This window comes from Culex quinquefasciatus, chromosome 3 (assembly GCF_015732765.1).
Source record: "Culex quinquefasciatus strain JHB chromosome 3, VPISU_Cqui_1.0_pri_paternal, whole genome shotgun sequence".
Classification (NCBI taxonomy): Eukaryota; Metazoa; Arthropoda; class Insecta; order Diptera; family Culicidae; genus Culex; species Culex quinquefasciatus.
This window is the reverse complement of record NC_051863.1, coordinates 78,216,419-78,243,529: the sequence shown is the minus strand read 5'-3', so window position 1 is coordinate 78,243,529 and position 27,111 is coordinate 78,216,419. Positions and strand designations below refer to the sequence as shown.

General features: G+C 36.4%; 4 protein-coding genes and 1 long non-coding RNA gene across 5 annotated transcripts; 3 read left to right on the top strand and 2 right to left on the bottom strand.

Moving 5' to 3' along the window:
* Nucleotides 1-14: 14 nt before the first annotated feature.
* Nucleotides 15-1,366, top strand: LOC6040842 (programmed cell death protein 6). Its single transcript, XM_001850125.2, has 2 exons — nt 15-166; nt 222-1,366. The coding sequence occupies exon 2, from the start codon at nt 256-258 to the stop codon at nt 778-780; it is 525 nt and encodes a 174-aa protein (XP_001850177.1). The 5' UTR covers nt 15-166; nt 222-255; the 3' UTR covers nt 781-1,366.
* A 79-nt stretch (nt 1,367-1,445) lies between these two features.
* LOC6040843 (single-pass membrane and coiled-coil domain-containing protein 4 homolog) lies at nt 1,446-2,211 on the bottom strand. The gene is made up of 2 exons (XM_001850126.2): nt 2,033-2,211; nt 1,446-1,814 (listed from the first exon to the last, which is right to left on the bottom strand). The coding sequence occupies exon 2, from the start codon at nt 1,789-1,791 to the stop codon at nt 1,609-1,611; it is 183 nt and encodes a 60-aa protein (XP_001850178.1). The 5' UTR covers nt 1,792-1,814; nt 2,033-2,211; the 3' UTR covers nt 1,446-1,608.
* A 5,277-nt stretch (nt 2,212-7,488) lies between these two features.
* On the bottom strand, nt 7,489-8,310 carry LOC6040844 (mitochondrial import inner membrane translocase subunit TIM14). Its single transcript, XM_001850127.2, has 3 exons — nt 8,227-8,310; nt 7,920-8,159; nt 7,489-7,687 (listed from the first exon to the last, which is right to left on the bottom strand). The coding sequence occupies exons 1-3, from the start codon at nt 8,305-8,307 to the stop codon at nt 7,574-7,576; spliced, it is 435 nt and encodes a 144-aa protein (XP_001850179.2). The 5' UTR covers nt 8,308-8,310; the 3' UTR covers nt 7,489-7,573.
* Nucleotides 8,311-17,058: 8,748 nt separating this feature from the next.
* On the top strand, nt 17,059-18,218 carry LOC6040845 (40S ribosomal protein S3a). Its single transcript, XM_038263071.1, has 3 exons — nt 17,059-17,432; nt 17,557-17,866; nt 17,932-18,218. Exons 1-3 carry the CDS (start codon nt 17,092-17,094, stop codon nt 18,091-18,093), a joined length of 813 nt encoding a protein of 270 aa, XP_038118999.1. The 5' UTR covers nt 17,059-17,091; the 3' UTR covers nt 18,094-18,218.
* A 214-nt stretch (nt 18,219-18,432) lies between these two features.
* Nucleotides 18,433-21,142, top strand: LOC119769690. Its single transcript, XR_005278487.1, has 9 exons — nt 18,433-18,654; nt 18,854-18,905; nt 19,111-19,178; nt 19,398-19,457; nt 19,653-19,688; nt 20,156-20,224; nt 20,423-20,504; nt 20,710-20,764; nt 20,991-21,142. It is a non-coding gene; the product is annotated as an uncharacterized LOC119769690 (long non-coding RNA).
* The last annotated feature ends 5,969 nt before the right edge of the window (nt 21,143-27,111 follow it).

The window sequence follows — 27,111 nt, the reverse complement described above, 5'->3', positions numbered from 1 at the left end:
CCGTGAAAGTGGTAACGCGCGTAACGCCTGATCAATCACGCTGTTCTTTTGGGGATGTCAAATGAGTCATTCGCACGTCAGTGGTTGCGGAAGAGTGAAGTTATTTCGTGTTTTGTGAAAACAAGTGCATCCGAATCTTGAGAAATTTGTGATTTTTTTTAAGTTTGTAAGTGGTTTTTGATCTTGTTTTGTGGTGATTTTTACTGAAAATCGATCTTTAGTTGTAGCTAGACATCTATCAATACACACAACGAGATGGCCGGCATGCCAGACCAGCAGTTCCTGTGGAACATCTTCCAGAAGGTCGATCGCGACCGAAGTGGGTTCATATCGCAGGACGAGCTACAGCAGGCGCTTTCGAACGGAACGTGGAACCCGTTCAACCCGGAAACGGTCCGGCTCATGATTGGGATGTTCGATCGCTCGAACCGCGGCGTCGTAAACTTCCAGGACTTTGGAGCACTGTGGAAGTACGTGACGGACTGGCAGAACTGCTTCCGCTCGTTCGACACGGACAACTCGGGAAACATCGACAAGAACGAGCTGAAGGCGGCGCTGACGGCCTTTGGATATCGCCTGTCGGACGGGCTTTACGACACGCTGATTCGAAAGTTTGATCGATACGGAAACGGGACGATTTTGTTCGATGATTTTATCCAGTGCTGCGTAATTTTGTACACGCTGACGTCGTCCTTCCGGCAGTACGACACGGATCAGGACGGCGTCATAACCATCCACTACGAGCAGTTTTTGAACATGGTGTTTAGCTTGAAGATTTGAATGGGCCGCTTTTGAGGTGATAGAATTAGATTGGATCCGTCGCAAACGATTTATAAATTTCTAAACTTTGTCAATCAATTTTAAACTCGATGCAGACAAAGCACTTGAATGACACTCTTGTTCTGGCTTGGTCGAATCGTAAGTAACAATCGTTTACCAGAGCCACAAAAGGGGTGCCATTGAGATATTTTGGGCTTGGTGTGGATAAGATGTTTGTCTCACGAAAAATAAATGGCCTTAATGTTTAGCTAAAGATCAGATATGTAGGTGGCAAAGCTCGGAGATTCTGATAGTGTATGTAAATTTTCTCCCCTAAAACAGTAGTTATTCTCCAACTCCCCACTTGCTGTAGCACGAAAAAACCCACAAGTTATAGATTACAGGATTTTCAGTCTAAAACACAAACCTTACCCATTCGAATGGTTAATGTTCTTGAACGCAGTCCCTACTAGAGTTAAAACAACGTTACACTCATAGTCATGGTTAATTAAACAGTGGCCAAAATGTTAAATTTTGTTAAAATATTACTTTTTATATTATACAACAAACACAATCACAACTTTATAATAAATATCTCGTCGTACTCTAACCATTCTTCTTTACTCGATTGTTTCGAATTCCCTCGTGGATTTCTCAGACTTGCTTTAGGCTAATTAAAAATCCAATTTTACGTAAATATAATTCCTCTCAATCGGAACAGTTAATCACTTTATTGTTTTGTGCCTGCCTATCGTACATAAAACTAAATGCATCTCTCTTATAAAGAAAATCAAAAACACGAAATATATATTGCAAATCAGGTAAACGAAAAAAAAAACAACTTCAACCTCACAGCTCCTCGAACCGCGGGCGCGTTTTCAGAAACACATACGCAACAATGCACAGGAACACAACGCCACAAATGGGCAGCACAATCGTTTTCAGTTGCTGCTGAATCTTCTGGTTCTCCTCGCGGCGTTCCTGCTTCTGTTTTCGCGTTTCGCGTGTTTGGCCTCCCCGCAGCTTACGCATGATGGTGTCGTCTGGCGATTGGTCTGGAACGAAATCAATGTCGGTGTCCATAAGATAAGATAGCCCACCAAGTGTAAAGGTGTAGCCTGGAATAACTGTTTATTGGCTCTCTTCTCCTTCTGCCTCTTTTGGTTCTTTCCAGAAATAAAAAAGTGCCACGCTGGAAATTAAACGTCCGCCAAAAAGCGAGAACCGGCGAATTTTTTGTTTGATCAAATTTAACCCTTTTTTCCAAACTCACCTGAAAAGTCGAAGCAACTTTAGTTTGTATTTTAATTGAATAGTTTAACAACCCAATTAATTTTAATATCACAGCCTGTTTATGTTATGATTTTCAACCAATTTTGCGTTTAAACTCCCCCGGACGATCTGAAGCACGACGTGTCGAGCGAATGTGTTGACGGAATAATTTGGATTTTTTTTAGTGATGAAAAACACTGAATTTAATTGTCACACCATTCGTAACGGTGAGTAACGCCAGAACTGTCAGCAATTCTAGTACACCGGAAGTACTAGAATCACTCTTAACTGATGATAGGGCGACTTACGAAAAACAAAAGGGCACATATTAACATTTTTGTTTGGTTTGGAGTGAAAATTGTTATGTGCCCTTTTGTGTTTTTAATTTTTTCAATGGTAAATTGTTTGCTATCAATCTGATTCTTGGAGGGCATGTAGGGAGTGTACTAATAAATGGAATAGTGGAATAATTCCGAATGTTTACGTTTTGGTTTTGTGCCCTAATGAAATGTTTGGCTCGAATTTGTTAACGTTCAGTATAAAATTTGTTATATTTACAGTAAAGCAATTGGGATGCAGTTTTTGGAAATTTTTGTTTGGTTTGTTCGAGGTGCTCCGATTTTGATGAATCAGATTGACTCATGCCAAATATTAGCCCTCTACGATAAAGAAAAGTTGAGTACAGAAATTGGGCAAAAAAAAAAAACACACAAAAAAACTTTTTTTTCTGTCAAGAAGATTCGAGAAGTTAATTTTCAAAATTGAATTAAAAACAAATTTTCAAACCTTTGCGGCCGTACAAAGGTTCGTTGTTCTCAGAAAAATAAGCTTTGTCGTTGTGAACAAAAATATTCCCAATTTAGGCTTAATTTTAAACCCCTAAAAATGCAATAAATAAATAATTATCACGTTATGAACAATAATATTCCCAATTGGGTCCTAAAATGAAGCTTAGATTGCTGATATTATTGTTTACAGCGATAAAGCTTATTTTTCTGAGTACAATGACCCTTTGTACGACCACAAAGAGTTTAAAATGGATTTTTAAATCAATTTTGAAAAATTAACCTCGCGATCCTTCTTGACCACGGGGATGCTTCGGCTGTCATCTGCATACAATGTCACTGAAGCCTAAAAAGTACCAAAGTGTTGGTGTCTAGTGTCAAAATTATGGGGAGTAACATGACGAAAAGGGCGCAAAATCGAAAGGACGAAAATATTTTTTTTCTTTATTTTTGTTTCGTTAGTTAAAATGAAATTAAATGTGTACCATTATCCGGGGCAAATCGAGACACATGGGGTGAATTGAGAAGTGATTTTAGCAATGTTTTTGCACAATATTTGAATATTTTTTAATTTGTTTCAGTAGGAATAGACACAAAACAACAAAATTAGTTTCTAAATTTGAACTTTTATGTCTAAAAACAGCTGTTCTGGCTTTCTTGTCGAAAATTTACCAACACATTCAAACCACGGGGTACCATAGAAGTTGGTTTGTTTGACTCAAAAACATGCGTTCGTGGACTCGCTTTAAGGTTTCCCAACAACATGGTTGAGCTCAACTGCCTCAAATTGTAGATTTAAATTAACATTATGATGATCTGTAAGTTCATTGGCCAAATAAGAATTTGCGGAAGACATTTCAGAGGATTTGAAATAAACACCTGCTGGGAAGCTTTGCCTGAGACCTGATGCTAAACATATATTGTTGTTTTCGGCATTTATGGTTTATTTTAATGAAAAGAATCAATATGAGCAGCTACAGGATTATTTTCCAAAAAATTAAATAAGCCCGCATAATCAAATACCAAAGGTGAAACTGTCGAAATCATAAGAAAATTATTTCTGGTATGGTTACCATTTGTGATATTGTTGATATAATGTCACGACCATATAACAAAATTAAAATGGTACTATTTCCCGAATTGTTACACTTATCTTGACATATTCGAATGGTTGATTTTTTTTCCTACAATTTAATGAACGGTATCTATTCGTCATACGATTAGGATGGTTCGAAACAGCTATTGTTAGAACATAATAGTACTGTAGCCGGTATGATAAAAGTTATGATACTCGGTATGATTCAGTCAAAGAAACCTAAGCGGAAAATTTCCTAAATTTCCTAAGTCCTAATAATTGAAACAATTGCACAACAATTAATGGTACGATATAATTATTCCTCATATGTTTGGTATTATTTCAAACAGTTTTTGTATGATTGAGCCAAAAATTAATTTTAGCGAAAATTTTCTTAAGTCCCGATGATTCAAACAATTGTTCAACAATTCATGGAGAAATATAACTTTTCGCCATATGGTAAGGATTTTTCGGAACAGCTATTGTTAAAACATAAGGGTACCATAGCCGACGTAGTATTTCCAACTTGAAGCTCAGCGAAAAACTCTTAAGTCCCAATAATCCAAACAATTGGGTCCTAAAATGAAGCTTAGATTGCTGATATTATTGTTTACAGCGATAAAGCTTATTTTTCTGAGTACAATGACCCTTTGTACGACCACAAAGAGTTTAAAATGGATTTTTAAATCAATTTTGAAAAATTAACCTCGCGGTCCTTCTTGACAGAAAAGCTCCTACTTGACAGCTCGTTCCAAGGGGACCATAGTTGATCCATCGAAAAAATGTTGTCTTGTCAAAAAAAAATTTGCATTAAAATGAAAAAAAGTGATCAGAAATGGTTTTTAATCGTGTTTTATACCGTTGTACATAGAAATTGACATACACAGCAAAAAATCCGATGGTAAAATCGCATATCAAAGCATGCACATCACCTTCGTCAAAATAAACACTTAATATTACACAATGCATGTACAATTTTTGCAAACACAAAAAAAGTTGCAACCGACGGGATTCAAACCCAGCACCAACAGTAAGGACTGGCGCCTTAGCCCACTCGGCCATCAGACCGGTAAAGAGCTGTAAGGATAAACGCATTTATGAGCTTGACATTTCAGTCAAGTAGGTTTCCCATACTGATGGGCTATATGTTTCAGGGTGTAAAATCACGTAAAATTGCATAAAATAATGCAATATTTATTTTACACCCAGGCCTTTTACACGCAGCTGGATTACTACTTTTTTAGCTGTGTAGGGCTTTAGTACCCAATTGTACAACAATTCATGGAACGATATAACTGTTCGCCAAACGCTTAGGATTATTTGAAACAGGTATTGTATGATTGAGCCAATTGAACTACAGCAAAAAAAAAATCCTAAGTCCGAATAATTCAAATAATACTTTAACAATTCATGGAACGATATACCTGAATTCAGCGAAAATTTTCCTATGTCCCAACAATTCAAACCATTGTTCAACAATTCATGGAACGATATACCTGAATTCAGCGAAAATTTTCCTAAGTCCCAACAATTCAAACCATTGTTCAACAATTCATGGAACGATATACCTGAATTCAGCGAAAATTTTCCTAAGTCCCAACAATTCAAACCATTGTTCAACAATTCATGGAACGATATACCTGTTTGCCATATAGTTTGTATGTAAAGCTAATTTATTTTCGTGATAATTTTTATAAGTCCAAATAATTTAATCAATTGATTGACCATTATCAGAACGATAACTGTTCGCCATGTGATTGGTCTATAATTTATTTGTATGGTTCTACCATACATGTTACGATATATTTATGATAAATTTTGAGGCCACATTTCATAATAAAATGCATTTTAAACCGCCAAACGTAATGTAACTGAGATAGCTCAATTAGATAAGGCGGCAGCACCACGGAAGAATCAACAGGAGACATCATCATCAAACGGTAACAAATCCCGGACATTACAAAAAAAAACGCTCACCATTAATAATCATATACTTACCATTCCCGTTAAATCCATAGTTCCCAGAACATTTGTAAAGTTTATTTTTTGGCTCCTCCCTTTTCAAATGGTGTCGGTAAGTGTCGGTAAAGCAGTTCACCATTTAAAATCATATTTTATTAATTTGTGGTACGGTTCACATAAAATAAGAATTGAACAGTTTGGGGTAGGGTATGACTATGATCCACGAAAAAAATCCCTTGTAAAAATGTATTGTAACATTACCTAACGACCTATTTAATAAATTGTAGGATTGTTTGGGGAATGGAAAATGTACGGTTGCACCCTATTTGGTGTATTATCAAGATCATTTAGGAAAAATCATTCGACAAATGGTGACTGTATGGTTGTTGACTATGCGGGAGACTTATTATATTTTGATTTGTGCCCCTCTGAAATGTTATTCCCGAAACAGCGCCACCAAACATTTGGTGGCGGCTTCAGCAAGCTACGTCAGTATCACGGGCCTGTTCTTGACAGAAAAGCTTTTACTTGACAGCTCGTTCCAAGGGGACTATAGTTGATCCACCGGAAAAATGTTGTCTTGTCAAAAAAAATTGCATTAAAATGAAAAAAAGTGATCAGAAATTGTTTTTAATCGTGTTTTTTTACCGTTGTACCCAAATTGGGTACTAAAGCCCTATATCAATTTTTACGTATAACGGTAAAAAAACACGATTAAAAACAATTTCTGATCACTTTTTTTCATTTTAATGCAATTTTTTTTTGACAAGACAACATTTTTCCGGTGGATCAACTATAGTCCCCTTGGAACGAGCTGTCAAGTAGGAGCTTTTCTGTCAAGAAGGATCGCGAGGTTAATTTTTCAAAATTGATTTAAAAATCCATTTTAAACTCTTTGTGGTCGTACAAAGGGTCATTGTACTCAGAAAAATAAGCTTTATCGCTGTAAACAATAATACAGTAGTTGTTCGGTAACTGGGCTGAGAACGTAGCCCATTCACCGAATGTTGCTCGTTAACTGGGCTGAACAAAAAATAACGAGGTGACCACCGATGCATAATATTTTCCAGATGAAATATAAAAATAAAAGTAAATCAAATTTATTTACAATGCTTACTTTTCATTTTTCTTCAATTGTAACTTAAAATTAAACAAAAGTTTGAAAAAAGTTTTTTTATTTATTGAATATGACTTTTGCATCCATTAACCCCTCGGTCATTTTGGTTTGTTTTGGTTTTTTGACGTTTGTCTGCTTTTTAACTGGGTTACGGCCCAGTTATCGAGCGCCCAGTTAAAAAGCAGCCCAGTTAAACAACGCCCAGTTACCGAACAACTACTGTATCAGCAATCTAAGCTTAATTTTAGGACCACTAAAATTCCAATAAATAAATAATTATCACGTTATGTTTGGCAGGTTATTTTCCGGCGTTCCTATTTACGTCCAGATAGCTGATTCTCAACCTATTTGGTTAATCTTTTATTGAAACATGATTGCTCACCTCCTACTGAACTGTTATAGCAAGATTTCAGCAAGATCGCATTTCAAAAGCAGTAATAGAACGACAATGCACTGATATGCCAATATTAGGTGCTTGATAGAATGGCATGCTGTTCCCGTAGTTACAAACACCAAGATTAAGAGCTGCAATCAATGCATCTATATTATCCTATGACAAATTTTTTGAGAATATTTACACAACATCTTATTCTAGCTTGAAAACTATTTCGCATTGTCCATGAAATCTTTCGCCTCGTTAATTTTTGCCGCTAGGTACGGTGAGCCACCTCTGTCCGGATGGTTGAGCAACATAATTTTCTTATGGGCGTCCTTTATCTGAAAATAAAAAAAAAAGTTTAATTTGTTGAAACAAATTCAAGACGCTGAGCAATAAAAAAAAACTAAATAAAATAACACGAAATAACAAGTACAGAAGAACCCTGGCATTTAGACACTACACAATAAGGCACTCACTATCAAGTCAGCGGTGTTCTTCTGTAAGCATTCTATAAAACCGCCAAGCCTACGTTACGTAATCTATGCGCACCATCAGGTACCTAATGTTTACCTTAATTTTCGACGCCGACGGACTGATGCCCAGAATCAACGACGCTTCCCGTTTGTTCATTTTGGCGTCGAACCCGCCCCGGTAGTACTTGGAGTTGGCCATCGATTCGGCGTCGAACTTGGGCAGATTTTGAAGCGCTTCCTGCATCTTGCTGGCGGCGTTCGGCATCTGTCGCATCAGCGCCCGGCCGCCGTAGCCGAGCGCGGCCAGCCCTAACCCGGCTAGAATGATGGATGATGACTGGTGTGTGGGGAGGGAGTATTCATGAGTTAATTTGATTTTTAAGAGTGAAATAATTCTGAAATACCATTTTAAATTTTGTGTTGTGAAATTGTGACGAAAGATTGCTAGACGTAAACAAACTATTTTGACAGATTGTAAGTGACATTCGGAAATGAGGTACTAGATTTGCGAGCGTACTAAAACAGTGATGCCATGATGTGGGCCAAAAGATCTGTATCATAAATTTTAATGTCTGTGTTGTTGTATACGAGCAGTTCTCTAGGATTTCGGTCATTCGATTTTTTTTTGTATTTTTTAATCCGACTGAAACTTTTTTGGTGCCTTCGGTATGCCCAAAGAAGCCATTTTGCATCATTAGTTTGTCCATATAATTTTCCATACAAATTCGGCAGCTGTCCATACAAAAATGATGTATGAAAATTCAAAAATCTGTATCTTTTGAAGGAATTTTTTGATCGATTTGGTGTCTTCGGCAAAGTTGTAGGTATGGATACGGACTAGAGATCCTAAATAGGGAGACTGGTCGAAGTGAATTTGACGTACCCAAACAGACACGAGTTTGACGTATCCAAACAAGCATTTGCCTTTACGCCCAGCAAAACTTATCAGTGTTGCCAAGCTCAAAACATACGTTGCCAGATCGATTTAGCCAGCTTAGACCAGTCTCCCTATTTAGGGTCTCTAATACGGACTACACTGGAAAAAAATAATACACGGTAAAAAAAATTTGGTGATTTTTTTATTTAACTTTTTATCACTAAAACTTGATTTACAAAAAAACACTATTTTTAATTTTTTTTATTTTTTGATATGTTTTAGAAGGCATAAAATGCCAACTTTTCAGAAATTTCAGGTTGTGCAAAAATCACTGACCGAGTTATGAATTTTTAATCAATACTGATTTTTCAAAAATCGAAATTTTGGTCGTAAAAATTTTTCAACTTCATTTTCGATGTAAAATCAAATTTGCAATCAAAAAGTACTTTACTGAAATTTTGATAAAGTGCACCGTTTTCAAGTTATAGCCATATTTAAGTGACTTTTTGAAAATAGTCGCAGTTTTCATTTTTAAATTAGTGCACATGTTTGCCCAGTTTTGAAAAAATATTTTTGAAAAGCTGAGAAAATTCTCTATATTTTGCTTATTTGGACTTTGTTGATACGACCTTTAGTTGCTGAGATATTGCAATGCAAAGGTTTAAAAACAGGAAAATTGATGTTTTCTAAGTTTCACCCAAACAACCCACCATTTTCTATCGTCAATATCTCAGCAACTAATGGTCCGATTTTCAATGTTAATATATGAAACATTTGTGAAATTTTCCGATCTCTTCGAAAAAATATTTTGGAATTTTCAAATCAAGACTAACATTTCACAAAGGCCAAACATTCAATATTACGCCCTTTTAAAATGTTTGTCTTGATTTGAAAATTCCAAAATATTTTTTCGAAAAGATCGGAAAATTTCACAATTGTTTCATATATTAACATTGAAAATCGGACCATTAGTTGCTGAGATATTGACGATAGAAAATGGTGGGTTGTTTGGGTGAAACTTAGAAAACATCAATTTTCCTGTTTTTAAACCTTTGCATTGCAATATCTCAGCAACTAAAGGTCGTATCAACATAGTCCGAATAAGCAAAATATAGAGAATTTTCTCAGCTTTTCAAAAATATTTTTTTCAAAACTGGGCAAACATGTGCACTAATTTAAAAAAATGAAAAACTGCGACTATTTTCAAAAAAGTCACTTAAATATGGCTATAACTTGAAAACGGTGCACTTTATCAAAATTTTAGTAAAGTACTTTTTGATTGCAAATTTGATTTTACATCGAAAAATGAAGTTGAAAAATTTTACGACCAAAATTTCGATTTTTGAAAAATCAGTATTGATTAAAATTCATAACTCGGTCAGTGATTTTTGCACAACCTGGAAATTTCTGAAAAGTTGGCATTTTATGCCTTCTAAAACATATCAAAAAATAAAAAATTAAAAATAGTGTTTTTTGTAAATCAAGTTTTAGTGATAAAAGTTAAATAAAAAATCACCAAATTTTTTTACCGTGTATTTTTTTTCCAGTGTAGTCCGTATCCATACCTACAACTTTGCCGAAGACACCAAATCGATCAAAAAATTCCTTCAAAAGATACAGATTTTTGAATTTTCATACATCATTTTTGTATGGACAGCTGCCGAATTTGTATGGAAAATTATATGGACAAACTAATGATGCAAAATGGCTTCTTTGGGCATACCGAAGGCACCAAAAAAGTTTCAGCCGGATTAAAAAATACAAAAATTAAAATTGAAGAAAAAAGACCGATTTCGTAGAGAATTGCTCATACGCAGTACTTGCGAAGAAACATTTTCCCAGTCACTTAATATTCTATACACCCTTACCAAAAATCATGATTTTCTGAGTTCAATATCCAACTTTTCATACGATTTTTTGAGTTCAGTAGGAACGGAATTTTTAGGAGTTCAATTTGTTGGGTGGTGACGCGCGGTCAATTATGTGGCATTGTGTGTGAAAAGAAAAGAATTTTATTTCGTGTTTCATCCTGGTTGGCTTGCCCACAAGCAGAAGAAAATCAGTTCAATTTGTTGGGTGGTGACGCGCGGTCAATTATGTGGCATTGTGTGTGAAAAGAAAAGAATTTTATTTCGTGTTTCATCCTGGTTGGCTTGCCCACAAGCAGAAGAAAATCAGTTCAATTTGTTGGGTGGTGACGCGCGGTCAATTATGTGGCATTGTGTGTGAAAAGAAAAGAATTTTATTTCGTGTTTCATCCTGGTTGGCTTGCCCACAAGCAGAAGAAAATCAGTTCAATTTGTTGGGTGGTGACGCGCGGTCAATTATGTGGCATTGTGTGTGAAAAGAAAAGAATTTTATTTCGTGTTTCATCCTGGTTGGCTTGCCCACAAGCAGAAGAAAATCAGTTCAATTTGTTGGGTGGTGACGCGCGGTCAATTATGTGGCATTGTGTGTGAAAAGAAGAGAATTTTATTTCGTGTTTCATCCTGGTTGGCTTGCCCACAAGCAGAAGAAAATCAGTTCAATTTGTTGGGTGGTGACGCGCGGTCAATTATGTGGCATTGTGTGTGAAAAGAAGAGAATTTTATTTCGTGTTTCATCCTGGTTGGCTTGCCCACAAGCAGAAAAAAAATCAGTTCAATTTGTTGGGTGGTGACGCGCGGTCAATTATGTGGCATTGTGTGTGAAAAGAAGAGAATTTTATTTCGTGTTTCATCCTGGTTGGCTTGCCCACAAGCAGAAGAAAATCAGTTCAATTTGTTGGGTGGTGACGCGCGGTCAATTATGTGGCATTATGTGGCATTGTGTGTGAAAAGAAAAGAATTTTATTTCGTTTTTCATCCTGATTGGCTTGCTCAAGTCCTTCCTACATCATCGTTGATCGGAAGGCACGACGTCGTGTGAAATGTTGCATTAAAATAAGTTTAAGTGTTACTGTAAATGACTGTAAAAAAGTCCTTCCTATATCATCAATGTCGTCTGGGTAATCGTGATGAAAAATTACATTTATTCAGTATTTAAATACCTGTGCGCGAGTGTTTTGGTGTGCTAATTAGAAAGACCTTCCCATAGCATCGTTGCTCGGAAGGCTCGCCGACGGGTTTGTTATGAAAGTCCTCCCCATAGCATCGTAGCTCGGGAGGCATCGAAAAGCCAATACCTTATCCTACTAACCCAAAAAAAAATAATCACGTGATGCTTGAAGGAGATGCTGTGGATTCAACGGTCTCAAGCGGTATCAACAAGTATATAGCGAAAAACTATGTGCTTGATGAGTCTGCAACTTCAACTATCGGACTAACATTCCTCCCTTTTGTTGAACTGCAGGCTTCTTGGGAGGGCGCCGGTATTGACTAATAAAGTCGGGGTCTTCAGGGGTTAAACAGTGAACGGATGGTTGGCTCCCACTGATCATTTTTTATTCATTGTTTAACTTCAGCTGATCTGTCAATAACGGAGTAGCAGCTCATTGGCAGTCAACCATGCTCATGCTGCTCATGCTCATGCTCAGTAGGAACGGAATTTTTAGGTCTTAAAAAAAATTAGGTCTTAAATAAGCTGTAAATAAGATGGCAATCGTTTTTTTATTAAAACATATTTTTACTTGTGCGCACGCTCATTTCTCATTTTTTTATTTGGATCGACTCCAGCATATAAATAAGATAATTGATGTGAAAATTATCTAAGACACAGATTTGACATTTATTGTGCAAAATTATTTACAAATAATTGACTAAACAAGATGAGGTGCCCACAAATTAGATTGGGTGCCCAGGAATTAAAACATGAAGGCTAATATGCAGATCGGAAGGAAAGGGGTCAAGAAACAGCTTTACGAACAGCAGAACAAAGGAGAGGGAGCGATTTCTTGGGGCTTTTCTTCACCCTCTCTGACTTGCTTGCGCTGCCGCAGCTGTGCATTTGATTTTTTTCTTGACCGGTTCCTTCCGAAGTGCGTATACCGCTTGACGAGACGTATTACCAAGAAAACATTTTTGTGTTCCTTAAAAGATACTTGTCAGCTTTATTAAATAGTTCACTTTCACGTGTTACTCCATTACCAACTATATGTTTTATTAATCGAATTATTTCTGCACAGTAAAAAAAAGTGTACATTTGGAAGGTGTAATTTTGAAAGGTTGAATGTTACCTCTTGAATGTCATAATGTTATCTCGATTTAGACTGAAAAAGTGGCATTACACCAGAAAAGTGGTAAAATTACACATTTTCAGAAGTAAAATTACGCATTTTTCTAACATAAAAAATGTACCCCTTCCCAGATGTAATATTACTATGTTTTTTTTACTGTGTACAGATCTTAAAGTAACACCTTAACTTTGACTCCAAAACAAGCTTCAAAACAAAAATTATGACAAATTACTTCATCCAATATTATTGTGATTAGCCTATTCAAGCCTCCATTTAAAAAAACAATCTCGAAGCTCTGCTGAAAAAGCTGAAAAAAAAGTTATTTTCGTTTACCCGTAACAGGTAAAAAATACCGCTCATTCTGCTCAATGAGCAAAAATGAGCGCGAGCGGGAGCAATGAGCATTTTCGCTCATAAAATAAAATTTAATGAGCAAACACGAGCACGAGCAAACGTGAGCTAGCTCGCGTCGCGCTCATCCTAACGAATAAGCGAAAAATGCTCGCTCATGAGCGGATGAGCGCTCAAAATATCAACACTGGTTGACAGCGATGTAGAAAGTTTTGTTGTCTTCAGGCTGAGCGGACTCTGGATGGACGTCTCGTATTGCGCAACAGCATCGCGCCCTTATTTTGGAATGTGATAGCGATGGACGTCTCGCATTTGTCGTCAAATTTGGGTAACACGCGCAATAGAGCAATCTACGTGCGCATGTATTAGACAATTCTATAGTCTGTCGTTAGCGTGTACATCATCCTGTGTATTTATTTTGATTTTTGTCTGCTTTCCCAATATCCCGCTAAGAAATGTAAAGCCCCGATCGGTCTTCGTCAGCAAGATTTTATTCACCCATCAGACTATCTGACACTACGCATCACAAACTTATCACCTCTAATTCTGAGTGTAACGGCATGTTGTGTTGAACGCGAGGTTGAACGTCACTAAAAAGATATTTTGTCGCTCTGGCACCAAATCTAAACGATCGATTTCCACCATAGTTTTGGAAACTCACTCACGAGTTACTCAACCATGAGGAAAAACTAAGTTACCTGTGAGTAAATTACTCAACACTCTCGGTGAGTGTGAGGGCCTTCCTCATTTACTCACAAAGAGGGCTCTGAGGGCTCACGAGGGTTAACAAATAAAACAAATTTCGAGATGTCAAACTCTACATCGGTTAATTTTATGCTCAATCAGTGGAAAAGTATTTTTATTTAATCAATGTACATATCAACCCAAAATCAAACGTCTCTATCAATCGATTGTACATCCGAGGTAGCGACATTGAGATTTGAACCATTGTGATAAAAAAAACTTCTAATGATCTAATTGATAGCACTGTGGTAGAGGCGCAGGGCTATCAATTAGAAGTTTTTTTTATCACAATGGTTCAAATCTCGACATTGACGCTACATCGAATGTACAACCGATTGATAAAGACGTTTGATTTTGGGTTGATATGTTCATTGATTAAATAATAAACTGTTGGAAACGGCGTCCTCCCACCCTAATTTTACTCAAATTTGAATAAATTTACTCAGCCCTCGCACTCACGGTGAGTATCGAGAGTGTTTGCTGTGAGAAAGCCTACTATTTCGAGTGTGAGTACTGAGTAGTTTTCCGAACTCTGATTTCCACTCTCGCCGCATTTTTCTGTCAAGCTTATTAGCATCAGCGCTTGCGTGATGCCGTCGAAGATTTTGGAAGATGATGTTGATCTTTTCTGCAGGTAAAAATAGTACAAATCTAGGGGTTGGACAGAGTCGATAGTTTTATTATTCGTTAATCTATTGACGGCGGGTTTGATATTTTCGTCAATAGATCGACGAATAGTTGAGCTAGCGTTCCCACCGTGTATTATTAATCTCGGTTAAATTTGACATCTTTTAAACATCATCACAACATCATTTTCAAAAAAGTTTGCGCAAAACGGAGTTTAACACGGTTCATATCCAGAATCGACGATTCCTTCGTATGACCCTTCTGTCTGAGCCGCCCGACGTGGAACAACGGGGACGGAGACTTGGTGAAACCATCCGGAACGGTGTGGCGCCCGAGGACGTTCACGGAAATGTGCACGGAAGCCAAAAACCACTTTCTAGCTAGCTAGATTTCAGTTGGTTTGTGTCCGTTTGCTTCTCTGAAGGAGGCCATCATTTGCCTTTGGAGCACAAGGTGTTTTTTCAGCATCTCAGGACTTATGCTGTGGCTTCTGCGGAACCGTCTACAGCACGCCGGTTGCACAGAACAACACATAAAAAAGGCTCACAATCTGTAGAAGGCCATCCCTCCTAAGTCAACAATTGAGAAGAATACCATCAAGAAGATCGTTTTAGAAAACAAAAACCCCGGGAGTGTTCATCCATCACGACTTCTTGCGTGACTACGGTGGACGAGTTGAGGCCCTTCGTCGTAAGGGTGTCCAGGGCCTGCTACAGGACGAAACGAAACCCTCCTCTCCCTTTTTCGGTGGTTTATCAATAAAAAGCGGAAACACAACTATATTTATAACAAAAAAAAACAGCAAATTAAAGAACTATACAAAAAAAATTAAAACAAAGAGTTTGAATTCTTCGTCGGCATGTATCCCGCGAACCGTTTGTAGGTCTGGTTGAAGTGCAGCAACTGGGACGAAATGGATTTACCACCTCCGCGTTCCGCAACCACCGTACAAGTGCCGCAAGAATGTAAATCTTGTTGTTGGTTCCCGGAATCTTCCGACCGCCGCCACCCGTGGCTTCGTTGGTATTGAATCTGGTACTAGCGATCGTAGCGGATGCGCTTGAACGAGCGAAGCTCACCGAGGTTGTTTAGAACCGGAAAAGAATCTGAGGGAGGAAGTCGATTGAATTTTTTGATGTTAAACCATCCAGCTTACTAACCTCCTCAATCGCCTTAGTTCAACCCTTCCTCGCTCCTGTCCTGTGTTCTTCAAAAGCACTCGATCCGACCGGACCGAAATCTGCACGTCCAACTTCCACAGGCCTCCGCTCACTCGAACCCGCTCAAACACGTCCGTAATCTCGACTCCGCATCCGCATCCGGCAGTTGGTTGATCTGGTTCACCGTAACGAGACTATGTCCCTCGATTTGGAACCGATTTGGGGGTGAAGCCAGTCGTCACTTACTATGTAGAACAGCGCCGAAACGGCGCCCAGGCCACTTATTCCATGGAACGCCCTCCTGACTGTAACCGAAACCGTTAAAATTTGTTTTGTTTTGATTTGAATATGACATTTCAACTCACCAAGGTTCCTATAAGCATGGTGGGATTTCGTTAATATATTGACGAAATGTCGATATACTGACCAATTATTTTAATGCGTTGATAATGTATTGACCGATCTGTCCGACCCCTAGGTACAAATTTTATTTTGTTTTTTATTAAATAAACAAAATAAACAAATAAACAACAAAGTTGTATTACACTCTGATCGAGTAATACCAAATTAAGCTTGACAGAAAAAGGCAGAGAGAAAAAGTGCGGCGAGAGTGGAAATCGCTCGATTAGGTTTGCCAGAGCGACATTATATTGTACGATCAGTACCTAGCTGGACTCGGTCACTGGAAACGACCGGCGACTCAGTGACCGACGAAATAGGCGGCGGGCCAGATGCGGGCATAAAAATGTCAAAATCTCTTCCCCCCTCACTTCGTCTCACCATCCAGCTGCAGCTTTGTTGACAAACAAACGGAGCACGCGGTCGCATGATGGCGGCATCGAGCCAGAATTAGGGGTGATCATGTGATTAAAAATGGAAGTTTTTTTCAAGAAAAATAATATTTTTCCGACCGAATAAAAAAATTGCGAGCATGTTCAAACAATTATTCCTGATGTCGGAGAAGTGATAAAAAAGCAAAAATTTAATCCATAATTTTTCTATAAATTGATTTTTTTCACTCCAACTGGGAACCCCTAGGTCTATCCACGACCGTTTCCAATGACCGTGAGAAGATGCCAGAAAATCCAGCTACGAGCTAAATGGGCAGCGAATGACCAAGAAGGTTAAAGCTGCCAGAAATAAATAAATTAACAACAACAACAACGAGCTAAATCCACAATATCCGACTCGAGGGATGTATGGCCCTAATATTACTACAGACTTTTCGAAAGCGTGAAATCAAACAGCGCTGTTCTAAAATTGTACTAAAACATCCCCAGTGGCGTTGGCAACACTGCTTCGTAGAAAAGTCACCGCGCAACTGTTTCCTGTTTCTTTTTGATCGTGAAGTGTAATCATGGCGGTCGGCAAAAATAAGGGAACCTCCAAGGGAGGCAAGAAAGGATCGAAAAAGAAGGTTGTGGATCCGTTCACCCGCAAGGACTGGTACGATGTGAAGGCCCCGAACATGTTTTCGTGCCGGCAGGTCGGCAAGACCCTGGTCAACCGTACCCAGGGCACCCGGATTGCCTCCGATGGTCTGAAGGGCCGCGTGTTTGAGGTTTCTCTGGCTGATTTGCAGAACGACACCGACGCGGAGAGATCTTTCCGCAAGTTCAAGCTGATTGCCGAGGATGTTCATGGCCGCAACGTGCTGTGCAACTTCCACGGAATGGACTTGACCACCGACAAACTGCGGTAAGTTTTTGAGTTTCGAGGAGGTATTTTTTTTTGTTGGGGGTCATAACCTTAAAACTTTTGTGAGCGCGGTCGGATGTAAACAAACGGATGTTGACCGGAAATTTGCTTTCGCTTCCCCCAGGTCCATGGTCAAGAAGTGGCAGACCCTGATTGAGTGCTCGGTCGATGTCAAGACCACCGACAACTACCTGCTGCGTGTGTTCTGCATCGGCTTCACCATCAAGGATCAGGTTTCGCAGCGTAAGACCTGCTACGCCCAGCATTCCCAGATCAAGGCCATCCGCAAGAACATGACCCAGATCATCACCAACAACGTGACCAGCTCGGACCTGAAGGAGGTCGTCAACAAGCTGCTGCCCGACTCCATCGCCAAGGACATTGAGAAGGCGTGCCAGGGAGTGTACCCGCTGCACGACGTCTACATCCGCAAGGTAATGGTTTGGTGGTGCGCGAAAGTGCAATGGCCGATTGTTAATTGTGTTTGTTTGATGCGTAGGTCAAGGTCCTGAAGAAGCCCCGCTTCGATCTGGCCAACCTGCTGGAGCTGCACGGCGATGGCGGTGGCAAGGGAGCCGAAGTGTCGACTGGTGCCGCCGAGGGTGGCGTCGTCGTGGACCGCCCCGAGGGATACGAACCGCCAGTGCAGGAATCGGTCTAAGGCGCGAGCGTGTGTTATTCTGAGAAATGTGTGTGTTCCCCCCCGTCAAGATACAGCAACTAAAACCAACTCGCTGATGGATGAAAAAAGAACAGAAATACAACACTAGCTTCGTTGTACAAGAATGACGTTTTTTTAGCTTAAAGATTTTATCGAAATTTCCCTTTCCCTTAATCTTGTGTCGGATTCGTGAGTATCGTCAAAGTTTACCATTTGTGATGAAAGTTGAAACAGATTTTATTTACAGGTAAAATTTGCTGGAATCATCAAAGATCTGGGACTTGTTCAAAACAAAAAGGTAATTATCGAAATATTAACATTAAAAACAATCAAAGCTAATTATGATGATTCGATCATTTTTAGTTATTTCTCGTCTCTGAATCCACAAGATAATGAACGAGTTATATGATTTTGACTGAAGTAGATTATACTGCAACATTCCTGCCTTGTACCTTGACAACTTTTTCTTAATTATGTGTTTATATCTGTTAACATTGCAGCTCCTCCTCGGACCTCTGGAATGAAAACCGCAGCGGTGTTGATTTACAAAACTTCAAAAAGGTGAGTTGCTCGATCAATACTTTCACACACTGATAAGATTTTCAATGATGATTCCCAACTCAGCTCGCTATGATACATACTTGAAGAAAACTTGTTCCTAATTCCTACGCATTAAAATTATCTACTGAATTTCATCAATCTAACAACGTTGTGTTATTAGCAAGACAAACAAAACTCTAAATCTTATTTCTTGTTACAGATTGTTACGCCACATTTTCTTCAATGAATGGTTCCAACACCGGTCTGATCAAGTAAGTTGAAATAACTCTAAAAGCTCCTTGAAATTAGTAAACTGCATTCATGATGATTCCCAACTCAGCTCGCTATGATAGAAACATGAAGAAAACTTGTTCCTAATTCCTACGCATTAAATTAACTTCTGATTTGAATTTGTTTAACATTCAACAATTAGAGCCAATCGACCCAAGATATAACCATTTCTTTTCCTCTTTGCAGGTTCTTCACCATGACAAGAGTAACAATCCACAGCGTGATACGGAAGCCTCAACTTGACAACTTTTATGGTAAGTTTCCCCAACCATCTCAAACGCACCGTCTCTCCTAATGATGATACCGATGACGAGACTTAACTGAAATCAAACGACGTTTATCGCTTTTGTGTTTTACGAGAGTGAAATGTCCCGATTTCGGTAAAGATTATTTTTGGCGACTGACTCGTTGTCTTGATCATTGTGAAGATATGCTGTTGCACTTGATAGTAATTGGTATTCTCTCACATCTAGATGCTGGATGAACCCCCGAGGAAGAAGCTTGTGCTGAAAGTCAACGGGTCGAATCAAAAGGTACGTAATGAAACAAATTCTGTTTAGCCAACAGTTTTATCGTGATGATTCTACTCAGCTCTCTTTGATAGAAACATGAAGAGAACTTGTTCCTAATTCCTACGCAAAATGTTTTAGCACTGATCAACTTACAAGCTTCCACTGATTGGTTCTCTGAAAAGTATAAACTAATGTTAGCTTTTCTTCTCCTTGCAGTGAACGTTTGATTCGTCCAACTTCAATGTTGTCAAGGTAAGCAATCTTTTCATTTATACCTACTACAAATCTGGAGCAACACGAGAAAAGGGCGCATAAGCATTTTGATAGCCGCAACTATTTTGGTAATTACGAGACAACAGGTAACTTTTCCACAAAACACGAAGTGGTAAACAATAGCTGGCCTTCCCAGCTATCTTCTAACGTTGCGGGTTTTGTTAAATATTTACCTGTTGACCCGGAATTTGCGGAATAGTTTCAGTTGTCAAAATGCTTATGCGCCCTTTTCAAATGTTGCTCCAGAAATATTAAAGTACTTGAATGATGATACCGATGACGAGACTGAGCTAAAGTCATACGACATTTGCTGCTTTTGTGTTTTACGAAAGTTAAGTGTTACGACTTCGGCTAAGATTATATTGGCAACTGACTTTCATTAAATCATCAAACAACCTTTTTTCCAAATGCAGTTGATTAACAACATCTTTCTCTGTATATTTCAGAAATCGACTACGCATTCGAAAAAGTTTCGGAACCCCTGATGCGATTTTGAGCTCTATTCTTCAGTAATTGTAAGTTTCATACAACTTCTATTAAAACTATAAAAATCTCACCGTGATGATTCTACTCAGCTCTCTTTGATAGAAACATGAAGAAAACTTGTTCCTAATTCCTACGCAAAACGTTTTAGCACTGACCATCCTTAATATCTTCTACGAATAACCTATAAGAATCAACAAAACTAATGTTAGTTTTTATTGTCTTTACAGAGTGCTTTTGATCGACACCGACTACTCATTCGAAAAAGTTTCGGAACCCCTGATGTGATGCCAAGCTCAATCTCCAGTAATGGTAAGTTTTATATAACATTCTAAGCTAACAACTTCAAAACCCCATCGTGATGATTCTACTCAGCTCTCTTTGATCGAAACATGAAGCAAACTTGTTCCTAATTCCTACGCAAAAAAAAAGTTTTAGCACTGACATTTGCGCCTACACTGAGTTGAATTCACACTGAACCGACAAGAAACTAAACTTTTCTTTCTTTTCGTTGCAGCATTGCGATGCATCGTATGGATGGATGATCAATCTTACGGATCATGTTTAATATGGTGAGCTACTTTCTTAAACATTTACTTTTCGATTCATTAGAATGATGATACCGATGACGAGACTGATACGAAATTATCTCGTTCTGCGCTTTTACGTTTTGTGAAAGTTGATCGTATCCGATTTCGTACTAGATTATATTGGCAACTGACTTTAACTGTTATTCGATGGCGGCTTCTTAAAATTTCATACGAAAGTATTCAAAATGTGTTCTTATTTTTGTTACAGAAACAAACACTGGATTCCGGCCGACGAACCAATATTGACCAACTGGTGAGTTTTATCGGCGTTTTTTTGCGATTCTTCATGATTCCAGATTGTCATTTCTGATCGTTTATTTAATTATTCGATTTAAATCCAAATAAAGTGGTTTAACAATATCTTATCGTTTGTTCTGGTTTACTGAACCTTATATCACAATCACTAAAACAGGTTGTTTGTCTTCACTTCGTTCAGTCACATGGTGTCGATTTCTGGAAAAGTCAGGGAAAACCTGGAATTGTCAGGGAATTTTATTTGACCTGGAAAAGTCAGGGAAAGTCAGGGAATTTTAAGCTGGGTCAGAGAATTTCGATGATCTTAAAAATATTACTACAAAATTTCATTTCTTTTTGAAAATTCGCCCTTAATGATGTATTTGAATGTATTCCCGGCCAAACTTTGCCACATTGTGTGTAGGCCAGATCCTTGCGCATCTTTTGGTATATGTAACATTGAAATTTGGAGCATCCTGGAGCTCGGTACAGACCTTCAAAGTTTGGCAATTTTTCGAAAAATCGTCCCCGGCTAAAAAGATATGCGTCGCACCTCGCGACGCCCGAGACGCCATTTGATTTTGCTGGGACCAATTTTTCGAAAAAATGCTAAACTTTGAAGGTCTGTACCGAGCTCCAGGATGCTCCAAACTTCAATATTATCCCGAGCAGACGGCAATAACTTGGGAATAACATTTTTTGATATTTGAAAATACTGGGCCAATAACATTTGATGTTATTTATAACAAAATTTGTTATTCGTCGTTATATTTTTTTGTTATTGGATTGTTATTGTAATAACACACTAATAACAAATAACATTTTTAGTTATTCTTCGAACAAATCTTTGTCATTATTTTTTGTTATTTTAACAACTAATCCGATCACCCCAATAACAATTGGAGTTATTCTTCCATAACAAAAAATGTTATTCCAAAGTTGTTTTGGCTTTCAACGAATGTCAGACCAATAACAAATTTTGTTATGATAACATAAAGTGTTATTGAACCCTTATGCAGAAATGGATTTTTCAAGAAGATTCCATAACACTTTTTGTTATTTTAACAGTATTTGTTATTGAAATGGCATGAATTATGTTATTACCATCTGCCCGGGATATATACCAAAAGATGTGCAAGGATCTGGCCTACACGTCAGTTATGTTGAAAATAAACACTTTAGTGGCCAAAATGCCTCAAAAAGTGACATATTTGAAAAAATCTTGTTTTATGGGTTAAATCCCATTTAAAATTGAAGGGCGGAGCGCCAGCTCCTGTTACGTCCAATCAAGCTCATATTTGGGATTTGGGCTCAGTATGCCCACCGGAACAAACCCCTGAATGCCCGCCAAAAAGTCATTTTTGTTAAACTCTAACAAAGATTCTAAATTTTGACAATTCTGAATTTCTGATATTTTGGAATTGTTGATTTCTTATTTTTTCAAATTCTTAAATTCTTAAATTCTTAAATTCTTAAATTCTTAAATTCTTAAATTCTTAAATTCTTAAATTCTTAAATTCTTAAATTCTTAAATTCTTAAATTCTTAAATTCTTAAATTCTTAAATTCTTAAATTCTTAAATTCTTAAATTCTTAAATTCTTAAATTCTTAAATTCTTAAATTCTTAAATTCTTAAGTTCTTAAATTCTTAAATTCTTAAATTCTTAAATTCTTAAATTCTTAAATTCTTAAATTCTTAAATTCTTAAATTCTTAAATTCTTAAATTCTTAAATTCTTAAATTCTTAAATTCTTAAATTCTTAAATTCTTAAATTCTTAAATTCTTAAATTCTTAAATTCTTAAATTCTTAAATTCTTAAATTCTTAAATTCTTAAATTCTTAAATTCTTAAATTCTTAAATTCTTAAATTCTTAAATTCTTAAATTCTTAAATTCTTAAATTCTTAAATTCTTAAATTCTTAAATTCTTAAATTCTTAAATTCTTAAATTCTTAAATTCTTAAATTCTTAAATTCTTAAATTCTTAAATTCTTAAATTCTTAAATTCTTAAATTCTTAAATTCTTAAATTCTTAAATTCTTAAATTCTTAAATTCTTAAATTCTTAAATTCTTAAATTCTTAAATTCTTAAATTTTTAAATTCTTAAATTCTTAAATTCTTAAATTCTTAAATTATTAAATTCTTAAATTCTTAAATTCTTAAATTCTTAAATTCTTAAATTCTTAAATTCTTAAATTCTTCCCTGGGCTTTGTCATAATGAGTGTCATAGGTTTGATGCTTGTTTGGCAAAGAGTATGATTTGATTCGATGTGGAATTAAAATCGAAGTGTTCAGTATATTGCTGAAGCTTCCATTTTTACACATGGACACCACTTCATGCTGCGAGAACCCACTTTGGCGTAGTCTCAGGGCTTAATCGATGGCCGGTAAGCTGTCATCGAGACAAGGAGGTTCTCTGATAGTGGAAATATCACATTTGTACAATGAACCGCTACATATGTGATTTTTCCCTATCTTAATGTGGGTGTCAGGTTAGGATGCGGGTTTAAAAAAATAGTGTTTGTAGAATTTAGGATTTTAACTATAAATATCAACTTTTTATACTTTGCCTTTAGTTATTTAGGGACAAATTAGTAACAGTGAATTTAGTAATTCTATCAGAATCGGTGATTTTCATTCAAGTAGCATAAGAACCATTCTGATTTGTCAAAATTTCCATAGAGTCTCGATCAATCAATAGTGAAATGATATCGGACTAAATTCGTTGATCTGTTGAACTAACGGTTTTCGGATTATGATTGTATCGACCATTGTTGCGAATCGAGGATCTACTGGAATTCTGACGAACAAATGGTCGTCTCTTTTTCAATTCACGACTTGTAAAATATCAACTGTTATTTTTTTTTTTTTTTTTTTTAAAAGAAGCCAGACAGGTTTTAAAAGAAACGTTTTTTTTTTTGGTTAATAATTAAAATGTCGGGGATTTGAGATAAGAGTAGCTTTCGGATAGGTTGCTTTAAATCTTGTATTCAATTCAAGTTAGGTAGTTATCCGCAAATGAATATTTGGACTTATATGAATAATTGAACATTTTGGACTTGTGAATAACACACAACTGTGCATTTATTCTAGAGTCAGATCCATACAGCGTCAGTGTTTATTTGGTCGAAGTGTACTAATTCATTGGCAGATCTGGTTCTAGTTGTAATGTACGACAAGACTACTGACGGACGTGACAGGACGAGGGCCCAGTTTAGAGGTTTCGACATCAACGATGTGCGGCTGGATCACCCTCCCAAAAAAAAAAAAAAAAAAATTCTTAAATTCTTAAATTCTTAAATTCTTAAATTCTTAAATTCTTAAATTCTTAAATTCTTAAATTCTTAAATTCTTAAATTCTTAAATTCTTAAATTCTTAAATTCTTAAATTCTTAAATTCTTAAATTCTTAAATTCTTAAATTCTTAAATTCTTAAATTCTTAAATTCTTAAATTCTTAAATTCTTAAATTCTTAAATTCTTAAATTCTTAAATTCTTAAATTCTTAAATTCTTAAATTCTTAAATTCTTAAATTCTTAAATTCTTAAATTCTTAAATTCTTAAATTCTTAAATTTTTAAATTTTTAAATTCTTAAATTCTTAAATTCTTAAATTCTTAAATTCTTAAATTCTTAAATTCTTAAATTCTTAAATCCTTAAATTCTTAAATTCCTAGGTTCTTGAATGCTGCCATTCTTGTTACCATCTTAGAAAACTTGATAAAATTTGAAGTATTTTTGGAGTTATTTTTTCGGTTAGAGAAATTTTGAGAAGAAGATGTAGGAAAATTTGCTTCGATTTTTCTAAGTGACGCTTAAGTAAGATCATCGAGTTTGAACTGTATCTTAAATTTAAAATCTCAAGATCGAGGATTTATTACAATTTGAAAATTGTATTATTTTTCTTTATTTAGATTTGATTCAGTTTTTAGATCTTAATTTCTGAATGTTGAAATTTTTTATTTTATTTTTTGCCAAAATGTTTGTTTTGCCTTTCCCTCTAGTTATATTTTGGTATTTTCAGCGTTTCTTGATTCTGCCTTCTGAGATTACAAAATTGAATTTATTATGAAACTCTTTTGTATGTTTGTCGCAAAATTATTTTTCTTAAAATGACGGGGATTTTGCGCGGATTGGGGTGGCTCGGATTTTTTTTCGCTTTCTCCGTAACAACCCTGAATGGAGGAATTTGAGGGTTCAAGAATTTATAAATTATGGTCTCTTCGGAAAATTGTTTCAACTTTAATTAAGATCCAGCATCTGAGATTTCATAGGGATTGAACAACTACATTTTACATATTTTTCCTAAACAACATTCAAGGGCTTACAAGGAGGAGTTCCCGTGGTCAGATCGAGCTTAAATTTGTAATCTATTCCAAAACACCCAAATGTCTAAGTTTGATAAATAATGACTTTTTGAAAAGCTCGAGCTTTTATTTGTTTTTATTTTTATAAAATGTATTGATCGTGTGAATGATCGTCTGTAGGCTCTGGTCAAGGCAGAACACTTTTTTTTAAATTTTATAACAAAAATATTATTTTGTATAATTATCTAAGAAGATGTTATCTTCAAATAACCAGAAAACCGTTTACTTTAAATACAAACATTGTTGAAAAAGACTTAGATCTTTTTTCAAAACCGTAAACATGAACTTGTTTTTCAGTTTTTTTAATCTTTCTTAAGGTTCTGCAAAATTACATATTTATTCCAAGTTTTTGTCTCCAAAACCATTAGTTTATTTTAAGAGCGAGTCCACGAACAGGGCATACCCCTTTGTATGGGACGTCGTTTGGACCTCACCAATCTGCCTGAAATTTTCAGGGGTTGTTTGTACATATAAAACTAGCATCTATTCAAAATATGAGCACTCGAAGTCAACGGGAAGTTGGGCAAATCGGGACACAAAGTTTGAAGGTTCAAAAACGTCAAAAATCTTAAAAATGCTAAAACTTTGGCAAAATTCAACTTATTTTCAAAATTCAAAATGCATCTGTAAGGGCTTCAAAAATGCAACAAAATGCAGGATAGAGGACCCCAATTGGTTAAATCTAAAGGGAGTTATTGGCATTTTAGTGGAAAAATAGCATAATTTTCAAACTCAAATAAAAAAGTGTTCCATCCAGATATCAACTCGGTTCGACCTGCAGCTTGTAGGGGACATCTAGGACTACCATCTGAGACTAAGACCGCTTTGGGTAAGGCAGTTTAACATATTTAATAGACACTTTTACTTTTAGTAAATTTTTTGGTTGTAAATTTTTGCTCGGGGGACCCCTTAAATCTCATTTTCTGGTGATAATTTTATCATATTCGTGTTTCTGAGACAATTTCACAAAAGAAACATGCATTAAAATGTTAATTTTGATCCATTTAAACCCTTTAAAAAATAAAAGTTAAAAAAAATCTTCGATTCACATTTATTGAAAATCAAGCTCGTTTCCAAGGATACTAGATGACACCAGAAAAAGCAGCTTCTTAATTTTTTTTAATTTTTATTTTTTAAAGGGTTAAAATGGAACAAAATAAACATTTTTATGCATGTTTCTGTAGTGAAATTGTCTCAGAAACACGAATATGATAAAATTATCACCAGAAAATGAGATCTTAGGGGTCCCCCGAGCATAAATTTACAACCAAAAAATTTACTAAAAGTAAAAGTGTCTATTTAATATGTTAAACTGCCTTACCCAAAGCGTTCTCAGTCTCAGATGGTAGTCCCAGATGTCTCCTACAAGCTGCAGGTCGAACCGAGTTAATATCTGGATGGAACACTTTTTAATTTGAGTTTGAAAATTATGCTATTTTTTCACTAAAATGCCAAAAACTCCCTTTAGATTTAACCAATTGGGGTCCTCTATCCTGCATTTTGTTGCATTTTTGAAGCCCTTTCAAATGAATTTTGAATTTTGAAAATAAATTGAATTTTGTCTAAGTTATAGCCTTTTTAAGATTTTTGGCGTTTTTGAACCTTTAAACTTTGTGTCCCGATTTGCCCCTTTTCCCGTTGACCTAGAGTGCTCATATTTTGGCCAGATGCTAGTTTTATATGTACAAACAACCCCTGAAAATTTCAGGCAGATTGGTGAGGTCGAT